Source organism: Odocoileus virginianus, chromosome 3 (assembly GCF_023699985.2).
Source record: "Odocoileus virginianus isolate 20LAN1187 ecotype Illinois chromosome 3, Ovbor_1.2, whole genome shotgun sequence".
NCBI classification, from domain to species: domain Eukaryota; kingdom Metazoa; phylum Chordata; class Mammalia; order Artiodactyla; family Cervidae; genus Odocoileus; species Odocoileus virginianus.
In genome coordinates, this window is record NC_069676.1 from 82,876,351 (window position 1) to 82,889,553 (window position 13,203).

Consider the following 13,203-nt stretch of genomic DNA (forward strand, 5'->3'; position numbering starts at 1 on the left):
ATTTTGATGTCAGAGGAAATCATCTTTTGATTTCTGGAAGAAAGAATTTTCCTGGCTCTGGATGAGAAAGACTATTTCACTAAAATTTAATTAAATGCTTCTACTATGAGTCACATAACTGTTTAATGATGAATGTCAATTAAGTGTCTGAAAATAAAGTGGCATATCAATAAATACTTTTGTCTGCCCTCTGACATTTAGATTGTGTCTTCACAGGCAGGGTGGCATGAAAAGTTAGAAACCAGTATTTGGCAAGTTGAACCAGTATAAGCAGTTAATCTCAATAAACTGAGCAAAACATAATATAATTGAAATGATATTTCTTTAATACAGCTTTTGGAAGCTGCTTTTTCTACTTATTCACTCTTCTCCCAAAGTCAGCTGGGTTGTAGAGATTTTGCTGTATCTCTTCCTCATAAAAGATACCATACTTATTGTTTATCCTTTCCTTCAAACAAACAGGCTAGTCCTCAAGATAAGATAAACTTAGTTGATGGTATTTCATTTGACACTGAAAGCATTTATGAAGCATTTTGAGTAGTTCTGGGGACACTGAATTCACAGTAATGAATTGTAAGTGATATCTTAGATTCAGTTTCATTATACTGTGCTATGGGATTCAGAACAGAATGACGTTTAATAGCCTAGTCTCTATTATCAAAGAAGTATGTTCTTGAAAAGAAAAAGGAACATTAACATCACTTAATGAGTACGTCAAGGCTGTACATTGTCACCCTGCTTATTTAACTTATATGCAGAGTACATCATGTGAAATGCCAGGCTGGATGAAGCACAAGCTGGAATCAAGACTGCTGGGAGAAATATCAATAACCTCAGATATGCAGATGACACCACCTTTATGGCAGAAAGTAAAGAAGAACTAAAGAGCCTCTCAATGAAAGTGAAAAGAGGAGAGTGAAAAAGTTGGCTTAAAGCTCAACATTCAGAAAACTAAGATCAGGGCATCAGGTCCCATCACTTCATGGCAAATTGATGGGGAAACAGTGGAAACAGTGAGAGACTATGTTTCTGGGCTCCAAAATCACTGCAGATGGTGACTTCAGCCATGAAATTAAAAGACGCTTGCTCCTTGGAAGAAAAGTTATGACTAATCTAGACAGCATATTAAAAAGCAGAGACATTACTTTGCCAACAAAAGTCTACCTAGTCAAAGCTATGGCTTTTCCAGTAATCATGTATGGATGTGAGAGTTGGACTATAAAGAAAGCTGAGCACCGAAGAATGGATGCTTTGGACTGTGGTGTTGGAGAAGACACTTGAAAGTCCCCTGGACGGCAAGGAGATCCAACCAGTCCATCCTCAAGGAGATCAGTCCTGAATATTCACTGGAAGGACTGATGTTGAAGCTGAAACTCCAATAGTTTGGCCACTTGATGCGAATGACTGACTCATTGGAAAAGACCCTGATGCTGGGAAAGATCGAAGGTGGGAGGAGGAGGAGATGACAGAGGATGAGATGGTTGGATGGCATCACCGACTCGATGGACATGAGTTTGGGCAGGCTCTGGGAGATGGTGACGGACAGGGAAGCCTGGCGTGCTGCAGTCCATGGGGTCACAAAGAGTTGGACACGACTGAGTGACTGAACTGAAATGAACATCACTTAGCTGTATATATGCTAGACTCAGAGATAAGCATGTTGGTCTACTTGTTCTTGAGAACGCAGTTTTGATAGACACAGTTAACTGTGAGATACTTCCTACGTGTGGGTGAGGAGGTGCATGGAGACAGAAGCCAGATACCAAGCTCCCACATCCAGCCCTGCTGGAGGATTCCAGCTACGGCAGAGGCCTTCCTTCCAGCTGGGAAAGCACCTACCTTCCCCATGGTGTTCAGAAATGAAACATGACTGGAGAGCTTTATTCAAATTTCTTACTGCCCCCGCCTGGAAATCAGACGATCCAACTGTATTTAACCTAAACTTTTAAAAATTGTCTTTACTTAAAGTCATCTCTGTGTGTACTGAATACCTACATTAATAAGCATGATGATGGACACGCTTCTAAAAGTTAGGTTGTCTTTTTTTTTAGGTGGTAGGAGAAAAACACCGAAACATTCGAGGGTCATTTTCTGAAATATTAGTATGTGAATGACTTTTGCTAACCCTTGATGGCAAGTTCCTTCCAGTCCACTCTATCCCCTGTATCTGGTCAGTTTATGCTGTTTTTCTAACTTGCTTAGACAAAATCAGATACTACAGAGTGCCAACAATATAGTTTTGAGGATTTAAAGGTATTTCCATGAGCAAAACACGAAGATCTCTTTCACAGTTTAATTCTGAGAAAGAACTGTGACCCTCTTGGGCTGTGGGGAATATCTGCTTTGGTGGGCTGAAAGGTATTTTACTCTGCTTTGAATACTGTATCTACTGGAAAGAATGTGAATCCACAACACAAGTATTTGAGACTAGTTTGGCTTGGAACAATATCAATTTTTTAAAAAGTGACTGACATTAAAAAAAAAAAAGTAACTGACATTGTAAGGAATAAAGGTAGCTCATATAATTTATTTTACATAAATATTATAATTTGGGGTTTTTTTTCTTTTTGAGTTTAAGATTTAATTGTGTGAGTGTAGGCTAATCCATTTGAAGGAATCTCCTTTTGAAAACTGTGTGTGTGTGTGGGGGGGGCGCGGTTTGAGGAAGGAAGGAAGGAAGGAAGGAAGGAAAGAGAGAAGAAAGGCAGGCAGGACAAAATTAGAAGGCCTGGAAGGGGTATCTATTTGAGGGATAAGGGAAGTGATTAAGTACAATAAAAACACATAGACTAAATTCAGAGTCAACTCGTGCACCATGAGAACTGGTGTTGAAAGCAACCGGAACTAAACAAAATGCTTCATCCTTGACTGTTGTAATTCAGTTCCTCACTAGTCCTGGGCTGTCCCTTCTTTCTCATTTACTGAAGCTGCTATTAAGGGCAGCAAAGAATTAGATTCTTCCCATGTAGAATAAAAATAAAATTCTCTTCCCAGAAGTGAATTAAAAAATTGTAGGGTAGTTAAAATATAGAAATACATGTATTTTCTATGTAAAAATGCAAATTGTCAGTTGTTACTGAAAACAAAAGAAAGCCATAGCAGAGAAAATAATATGACTTTTGACACTGATAATCTCTAAGGAGTGCTAGTCCTATAATGGATGAATTTTATGAAAAATAAGAACGGGGACTTTTACTTATGACAAAAAGCAATAAACAGTGGATTCACTGCTGAACCACAGAAGTACAATGCCGTGTGTATGATTTTAAGAATGCCTGTTGGTACGATGTACTTAGTGGTAATTATCTGAAAAAGTTAGTGTCTATTTGGATAGTTAAACATTTCTAGGAAAATTTAAATGTTATCCTAAAAAGAGACATTGTGTTGCTGATCAATATATGATGTATCTTCAAAGTTAATCTTTCAAGGAAGCAGAGCAACAGTGTCAAGAGAATTTATTTATTTTTAGGTTAGAGTATCAACAATAGTGATTAGTGAGGAAAATGCACATAAGCAAATAGTAGCTGGGTATAAATGCCACAACCAGAGCACTAATCTATGTGAAATCAATTCCATGTGAAAGCTAGTGGGGCTGGAGAGGGCTAAGAGAAGCTGTGGTATCAATCAGTAATTTTTATTCTAATCAGCATTTTATTCTCATTGTCTCCTTAGAATATGAACATAGAACTAGCTAACTATTTTGACAAAATGGCTCAGCAGAAGGGTAAAAGTGGGGGAAACAAACAGCATTTTTCTAACATATAAAAATGGGTTATCTTTAAATATTTTATATCCTCCTTGTATTTTCTTTTGAAGATTAACTGAAGTTTTGGAGTTCTTAGTTAAACTGAAAGTCAGATCTTTGGTTCATGTTTTAAACTTCTTAAAAATAAAACTCCTGGCTTTACAAGCAGTATTATTTTTGAATTTAGGGCTTTTTAAGATTTCAACCTTTCCATTGATAAATGACAGGAGTTATTTCCATGATAAAGACATATCTCAAAAGTACCACAAGGGGGCAGAAAACAGACATCTTCTGACTTCAGAAAACAACAAAAACTATTTTTATACCCAAATTTAAATAATTAGTGTGTGTGTACATATACATATATGCATATTCATATAATATCTACAAATACACAACTCTATTATGAGTATATTATAAATATATGAAGTCTGTGTATCAGTGGGATAGTTGACCCTCTGAGTAATAAACTAACTATGCTAATCACATTAAGAACTATGTGGTTTATGCGAAGCAAAAAAGATTCTCAAATAGCGCAAAAATTCAAAGAACTAATAACTGTAAATGTTTTCTTCTGTCCCACGTGAACTATGTGAAAGCTTAACTGAAGAGAACTTTATCACTGAGAGCAGTGGAAACAAATACAGCCTAAAACAACAGGAAAATAAAACGCCCTATTATCACAGAGCTCCCCCTCCTCATAAAGGAGGAGGAAAGTTCTATTTAAGCCACGTGAAAGATATTAACTTGCTAAGTACTTTCAGATTTTGATCCAGCAGAATCTCACATCCTCGAAAGGGACATTAGGGCCCGAACTTAGAGGCTGCCATCTGCCATTTTTCAGACGCGTTTATGAACATGTGTCATGAAAGAAGGAACACTGCTTACCCCAGCTGGCTGAGGGCGGACGGCGGCATGTTGTGGAGGTGCTGTTGTTGCCAGCCAGTTACTGACCCAAGATGAAGAGCGCTGGCGGTGTTAAAGCCAGACAGAGAGGACAGGTCTGCACTACTCAGAGAGTACTCTGGAGCAAAGACAGGAAGGCAAAAGGTTTAATTTGGAAATTACCAAATGGAGAACAGAATAATCATTTTCAATTCTTAAAATATCCTATTAGTATTCTTGAATGATTGTTATCCTTTTTTTTTTTTTTAAATTTGGGCAGGGAGGGAGATAAAACATTAGGGACAATTGTAATTCAAAGGAGATATATACTATGCACCAAAATTAAGTATTCCATGCAAACGTCAATGTAGTACAGCAAGCAATTTCAGTTTATTAGAACTACAATCTGGTATCACAGGCAGGTACCTAGTATTTGATGATCTAGAAATGTTTTTTAAACAATCCTGAGAAAGTGAGCTTTCTACTGTTGTTGTTCAGTCACTAAGTTGTGTCCAACTCTGTGACCCCCATTGACTGCAACATGCCAGGTTTCCCTGTCCTTCACTATCTGCTAGAGTTTGCTCAAACTCATGTCCATTGAATTGGTGATGCCATTCAATCATCTCACTGTCTGTCCCCTGCCTTCTCCTCCAGCTTTCCATCTTTCCCAGCATCAGGGTCTTTTCCAAAGAGTTAGCTCTGGCCAAAGTATTGGAGCTTCAGATTCAGTATTACATCAAAGAAATAACAGCTCATTTTCCTTGAAGTTTTTCTTCTATACTGAATTCAGGTTGGGTTAACAAAACTTTTGGTCACTAAGAAAGAATCATGTGGATATTCACTTTGTCTTAGTAATGAATAGGTAATGGTATAATGATCTGAACACCACAGGTATTAAATAAAGCTTCCTAACAGACTAATAGGTAATATCATTTTAATTTTGCTTTTTAATGGAAAGTATTTAATGTATTATTTGAATATGGCAAAACTACTCACCGGTACCATATGTTGTTGAAATGGCTGATGGATATCCTCCCATCCCTTGTCCTGGTAAAGTAGGAGTTGCTACGGAAACCACTGGGGTAGCCAGTGACTGAGCAGACTGGGAGTTATTTATCCTTTGATTCTTTTAAAGTAAATAAAAAGATATTAGGGAATAGAATTTTTTTTTTAAAACTTAAAAACACTAGATTTCAGTATTAGTTTTGCATATAAAGAGATAACTTGGTACAAATCTCATGAAATTAATCATTTAACATGTGTCTCTATGAACTCTGCCAACCCTATCATTTACAATCCTTCAAGAGACCAGCTGTTGCCATAGTAACCCATTACATCAGTATCTCCTAGGCAACTGAACTAGTAACAAGTACCACAGCTTTATTATGGGTAAAAACAGACTATGTTGAAAACTGATGAAATATGTATACTGTACTTCCATTGTTTCAGTTTTTATTCAAATGCAAATTGAAAAAAAAAATTAAAATCAACCATGGTGGTTTTTGTGCTCAGTTGTATATATAGCAGAGCAGATGGGTAGAGGGCTCATGCTACGTTTTGACCAGCAGGTGGTGCTCTGACCACTTTTTTTTCCAGGTTCTTCTAAAACTTCCCTCAAACTAGATGGCAAAACAGCTAACGTGTATATTTATTCCTTAGAGCAAGGAGATTAAAAATTCATATACACTTAAATATCATGAGAATTTAATTCTTAGAAAAATAAGTTATCTTTGTGGCTTTAAATAACTGAGGACATTTGTTTGTTACAACTGTACTATAAATTAAGTCCAAAAATACATGGAACACATGGGCCTTCACTTACAAGAGGGTCAAACAGAAAAACAGATAACCTGGTATTTCACCTGTAAGTGATACTTGAAATTATTTCTAAACAATCAATGTTGACACACACTAACTCCCCAAATCTCTCCATGTTACTGCTGCCACCTCTCCACCTAACGGCGGCTTTGGGTTTTTCCTCGCACGTGGCACTGAAGGGACGTGCCCTCACCACTTACCAAGAGCAGGTCGACATCCTCAGACTGACAGCATGGGGAAGGAGTTTTATTAATTAGTGTCTGTAAATATTTATACTTGGGCAAAATCTTTTCAACAAAAGGAAAAGCATCCTCTGACAGGCACGACAGTTTAAACAGCTTTAAAACTCAGACTCTAAAGACAACTCCTGACAAAGATATTCTTTGTTTCCTTTAATGAGCGGTTTGTCTCCAACGTGAAGACAATCTATCCAGTTTTCAGCACAGGTCAGGGTTTCAACCTTCATTATTTCACCACCACATTTTGAGAAAAAAAAAAGATGGTACTTTGAAAGTGCACTTGTGGAGGAAGGGGGAAACTGCACCTGGCTAACACTGACAGACCTGACCAACAGCTCATGGAATCCCTGGGAAAGCATCAGTTTTAAGGGACTTGAAATCAATCTGATGATAGAGACAGCTTGCCATGCGTGGCCCAAACTGCTTGGTGATAGCCCTGTGGGAGGTTTTATTTATTAGACCCAGCCTTTTCCAAAGGGAATGTTGCATATTATGTTAATTTTGGGGGGGTTGATATTCAAAATTAATCTGCACTGTGCCATAATAAACTAATCAGCTTGCAGGACCATTTTACCCTGAAGCTTGCCACAGAGCAGAGAAAGAAAAAAAATTGTGTTTGCAGAATGATCTAAATTTGTCTACTGAATCCTGGTTTTAAATGTTCTCTCGCTCTTAAGCAAAGCTAATTTGGAGAACATGGATGTAAGTCTTTGTTGTTCAATTTGGGCCCACAGGATTATCTTCACCTTAGTCATTCAGACCCAGGAGAAGGAAAAATGATAGCTTCCAGGGATATTATTTATATTTTGTATTTATTCTTATAAGTGCCACAACTTTTTTTTTGATGGAAAATATAACCTTTGTTCTCAATTGCCTAGAATTTTAGACAATTTGTTTTTGATAGGTAATTACTGGCATTAAACACATATTTGGAAAGGAGAACTGAGGCAGTGCACAGGCATGTGATGTGTTAAACATTATCACTGCAATATACCTAAGAGAAGAAATGCCAATTAACGGGAGAGAGTTCATTTAGAAATTATGAAAAAGATTTTTCACTGTCAGCACCTTAAGAGCATACTTATTTAGTTCAATCCTGTAAAAATCTTATGAAATACCTCACTCCGTGAGTTTGGTTCTACCATTGGTCAAATCATACATCCCATAAGCAGAATACTAGGTAATGATTTTTTTCTAATTATAAATTGGGGGCCTTAAAAGGAAATGTTTTTTTTTTTTTGCTCCAGAACACCAGCCCTATAATGGAGTTTATTAGATGTTGGTTCTTTTTTTCTTTTTTTTTTTTTCCCATGGAAAAGGGAAACGCAAACCAGTTACCAGAAATAATAGCTAAATCCAAACAGGGCTGCAGCAACAGTACTGACATGTTGATTAGCTGGGAACATGCAAGTAACTCATAAAGTCAGACAAATACAAAAACAGCAAAACATATACAAAACATTATCAACATTTATTTAAAATGGAATTTCACATTACCACTGATGGCATCGTATTCTTGCTGCCTGGTGGAATAAGAACTCGGAGGTCTGGTTTACGGTTATTCATCCCTAAATTCATGGGGGGAGGAGACTTTGCTTGCATATTCTTGTTCAAGTTACCAGGTGAGACCAGCAGACCTGGTGAGTTTCGGGGATTGCCATACCCATTCCCTGTTAACAGAAAACAGTGAGAGCACTCAGGAAAAAAAAAAAATCTGGACTCAAAAAATGCTTCTAGAGCATACACTACATGAGATGATGAAGAAAGGATTAACAGGGTGAGACAATAATGTACATGGCAAGTCACAGGATGACTGACAACCTCCTCAGGAGTAACCCAATCAGTTCTTTAATATGCCGCTGAAGGAAGATTAAAAACTCCTAATGAGAAGAAACCTAAGAGACATCAACTTGTCCGAAAGTCAGCATATACTTTTATTTATTTATTTTTTTCTATTAGAAAAAAGTTGGGATGAAAGTCAGACAGTCTTTCAGGGCCTAAGAAAAGCACCGAATTGGTCTTGAACTTTAATTGACTAGCTCAGCGGAGGCCTGGCTGGCATGACTCACTCTTTCGGTTCAACGATCTGGGTTTTATTTTGTGTCTGTGTGTCCTTAAGTGAAGAAAGGACACGCCAGCGAGGCTATAATTTCTAGGACATGCGGGGCGCAAAGCAGCCTCTCACACGCTTTGCTCTTCAGTTCCCCTTTTCTCTGCGCGATTTCTCCCTATGGCTTTTTTCTCTCTGGTCTGCTTCCCTCACGAGGCTCAGTGGGCGCATCTGAAGCCCTGTTCTCTTGCTCACGGAGAACTTCAGAAAGCAGGACTCCCCCTCAGGAGCTGAAAGGAGGGGGTGAGGCCTCCGCTAAAGGGCTGATGCCCAGGGCCCAGGAGTAGCCGAGTGGGAACCGTCCTGAAAGGTTTCTCTTGGGTCTCTGATGTTTAGTCTTCCCCCTCCCATTAGCAGGCAAACGGCTCTGTGAAGGTGTCCCTTTCTCAGAACTCAAAACACACCGGCCCGTGGCCGGCAGAGGTGCAGAGACGCAACCTGAGCTGAACCGGAAGTCCCTGCTGGTTTCCTCCAGCGTCTCTGACTGGAGACTCGGAGAAACCACCTAGGCCAATTCAACAACCCTTACTGGAAACCCAGACGGCTGTTTTCTGGAGCTCTCTAAAGGAGACATCTGTGACCCCAGGACGAATGATAGCTGTGTCCTATTCGGTGGGGCGGCAGAGACAAGGCCCCGGTCCTCCAAGGCCCGAGCAGTCCTTTGTGGCAATCCGATATGGCCGTGTGTGAGACCCGGCAGCCTGGGGTGAGGTGCCACAGAGGAATCCAGATTAAGGGCTACTGGGTTCCGGCAAGGAAGACATTATCTGAACGAGATTCATGGAAGAGGCAAGAACTGATGTGGGTCCTGAAAAAACAGAGGAGACAGAAAGATCTCTGGTCTTGTGACTGGGCACTAGGAAAGGGCCACGGTGGCGATTTACAGAGGACGGCCAGAGACTCTGTGAGGATTCTGGTGAGAAGGGAACCCACGAGAGAAGAGGCAAAGATTCTGAAGGAATATGGAGGGCTGGGCTGTGGTGCCCACTGGAGGTCAGCCTGTGAATTCCAGGCTAACGTGTCTTGGTTTTAAACGGTGGAAATGCAGAGCCCTGAAGGCTGCAGAGGGAACATAGGCCTTTGAGGGGACAGAGAGGCTTACTGGCATTGGGATATTTTAGGAAGGCCTGACAGTGTGATCCAGTCTGGAAATTTCTATGATGACCCGAGCGATGGTGAGGAATTAGGAAGGCAAAGCCCCGGTATATTTCAGGAGATATATTTGGGTACATCTTTTGAATTAAAATCTATTTGAGGTACACTGTTTTGGCTTCCCAAGTAGTGCAGTGGTAAAGAATCTGCCCGCCAATGCAGGAGATGCAGGAGAGGTGGTTTCGACCCCTGGGTCAGGAAGATCCCGTGGAGGAGGGCATGGCACCCCACTCCAGTATTCTTGCTTGGGAAATCCCACGGACAGAGGAGCCTGGCAGGCTACAGTCCATGGGGTTGCAAAGTGTCGGACATGACTGACCATGCACACACACAAATTTACTAATGTTTACAGCATACTGGTTCTTCATATCCCTTTCATTTTGCTTGTCTTATTTTATGCATGAATAAACAGGCTGAATGTATAACAAATAACTACAAGATTAAATCTGTCAATTGGGTTATGCATAACATTCTCCACCTTACTGGAGGAAAAAAACCCACAAAATAAAACAAACAACCCCTCCTGGAAAAATGTATCAAGTACCAAGTAGCTGCTTAAGAAATGTTGGTTGAGTTTGTATATAAGATGCTCTTCTGTAATAAAACTTCAAGAAAATTAGCTATATTCTCTAAAGCCAACTAAAGATGTCAAAAGCCCAGAAGAAATTTGCACAGTTAATTTGGACAGTTTTCTGTGGCAAAAGTGATTACAAGAAACAAACACATTTACCTTTTTTGGCTAGGGGAAATACAAAGGGTATGTTCACGTAGAAAGACGCTTGATAAAACAGAATGCTTAGAGGACTTTTATATTTAATGTGTCTTGCTGAATCATTATTGTGACTATGCTAGGGCTTTCGTTTTAATTAATAGATTCCATGGGATAAAAACGGAGTGAGAAAACCGAGACAAAGTTTGCACTCTCCTTTCCTGTCAGCCGAAGCTCAGGCTGACAGATACACTGAATGCCTATGTCACTTATCTATTAAGCCTGTGTGAGATCTGGTTTAAATAAACAATCAAATGGAAAATTAGCTGGGTAATTTCAAAAGAAAGGGGGAAAAAAAAAGTCAGTTAAGCAGTGCAATGAAGCTTGAACAGATCAGAAGAAACTAAAACCCGGGCTTGGTAGATGCCGATACTGGTTTGCATGGAGGAGTTATTTTGCTAAAAGGAAGTAAAACCGCTTTATGAAATGTGTTGTCCTGTGATATGACGAGCACTGGGCCAGTGTGCGAAAATGGAAATGCTGCACGAAGGCTCTGAGAAAAGCTTTTTTTTATTAAAAAAAAAAATTTTTTTTCTAGAGTGAATTCTGAGAAATTCCAACAAAGCTTTTTGCCTATATTTTAAACAATGACTTGGGGCAGCAATAGGCGGGGAGCAGGGGGGAGATAAAAAGCAAACATATATTTTAGGTTTTCACCTAATAAATGCTTTAAAATTTAAAAAAAAAAGGTTTGAAAAGCATTCTATTTTTCCTCTTGGAATATTTCCTCTTGTTCGGAAATTATGCCATTTTAGAAGATTAGTCACATATTTTAAGGTGTTTACATAGTGAAGGTAAAATATTTTGAACCACGATGACACTTCTTAAATTCATATTTTTAGAGCATAAAAGTTATTTTTGAGAACAAATAAATTCTGCCTTTTACCGGTGAATTTCTGCTGTTTTTAGCATATTGTGCCAGCTAGCATTTTGGAGCCATATAATAACCATTTCTGTTTCCAGCCACCAAGTTGTTATTCTTTTGGCATAATATAGATTCAGGAATGCGAGGCTGTGGATCCTAAACCAGTGATATAGAAACCTATCATTTGAAAATCAATGATGAATACATTCGTGTGGTTTACTGCTAAGAAGAGCCTGCATTTAAACCGGCTCGGAAACTGTGGCCTCCTCCTCACTCCGGGCGCTGTGGCCTTCTGTTGAGGCTGCTGTCGTACCTTAAGATAAATTCACCCAACAGAACGGTCTCTTTCAAAGTCAGGGTCGGGAGGTGGGAAACGCTACCCTTCAATAAACTTCTGAGATAGAGATTCCACCTCTCTTCATGCTACGTTTTAAAATTACCCTCTCTCTGCCTGGGACGATGATCAATTTGGATGGGGCTGCATGCAGATGTCACATTCCCCTGACCACTTAAAAGCACAAAAATTATAAAGCATGAGTGAATGGATTTCCTGATTACAGATTATAAGAAAATGAAGAGCAGACCAACTTTGGAGTTTGCCTGTTTTATAGTTTCATTTGATGAAAAATACTGTTTCACATAAAACAATTTGAGCATTCACGATATAATCTGTATCAAAGAAAATAGAATGCACCTCGCTGGGTTACAAATTTCTAAACACTCATATTAAAACTAGTGTAAATATACAGAACTTCAAATGTGGTGTTAGCAGAAAAAAATTTTTTTTCTCTCCAGTTAACTTGAAAACACTTGCTGTACTTTTTTTTTTTTTAATTGACTCCTATTTTAAGAAGTTGTAAATTCAAAGAACATATTTCTGGCTTATGATGTTGTGAGGAGGACACTTTGCCTTGTTTCACAGAGCTCAACTGAATGTGGGACTCTCTTTGAGCCCGAAGTTCTGAAACTTTCTCCTATTTGGATGTTTAGACATCGTGAGTCTTTTCACTTCATTTTTTTCCTCCTAGACTTTATATTGTAAGTATAAGCATATAAAACTAATAAGAACAAAACAGAAACTAGTCCTCATGGACCAAGGTTAATTTTTTTCATGGGCACTATCTTTTCTGTAGTCTCTCAAGTCATCATCTTTGACTATTCCCCGCTCCCTCTTTCAACTCCCTATCCAGATCTTGTCAATTTTTCTTCAAAAAGGCCTCTGTCCATTTTCACTGCCACCATCCTACATTAAGCTTTCGCGTCCATCTGACGAGGTCTTTCCATAACCTGCTGTTTGGGTTCCTGGTCTCTGGTTGCAGGGTCTTCCAGCAGGCCTTACAATGATGGGCTGCAGGGAGCTTGCTCCTTGAAGCTGTATGCAAACTTCCGTGCACATGTGTGATGATAAAGTTAACGTACACGCCCAAGGTGTTCTTCATAAAAAATCTTTCTCCAGTGCTGCTTCTCTCATGTTCCTTTTTCAGATCATACTTCACTCTAGCGGGTCAGCGCCCCGACTTGGCTCTCAGAGGTGGACACAGCTTGACCTGTTCTGTGTGTATCTAACCTAACTTCCAATGGCCACGGCCAAGTTCACCATCCTCTGAACACATCTGAGTC

General features: G+C 39.3%; 1 protein-coding gene across 16 annotated transcripts in view; it reads right to left on the minus strand.

Moving 5' to 3' along the window:
- Positions 1–13,203, minus strand: part of MEF2C (myocyte enhancer factor 2C) — a 173,830-nt gene that overhangs the window by 6,505 nt on the left and 154,122 nt on the right. For 9 of the 16 annotated variants that reach the window (XM_020875436.2, XM_020875435.2, XM_020875442.2 and 6 more), the window contains 4 exons: positions 8,185–8,357; positions 6,649–6,672; positions 5,627–5,756; positions 4,634–4,769 (listed from right to left, as the gene is read on the minus strand). In XM_020875436.2, coding sequence (XP_020731095.1) covers positions 4,634–4,769; positions 5,627–5,756; positions 6,649–6,672; positions 8,185–8,357 — 463 coding nt within the window. The remainder of the gene's footprint in view (positions 1–4,633; positions 4,770–5,626; positions 5,757–6,648; positions 6,673–8,184; positions 8,358–13,203) is intronic. The other 7 variants (XM_070465800.1, XM_070465793.1, XM_070465795.1 and 4 more) reach the window with 1 other exon arrangement.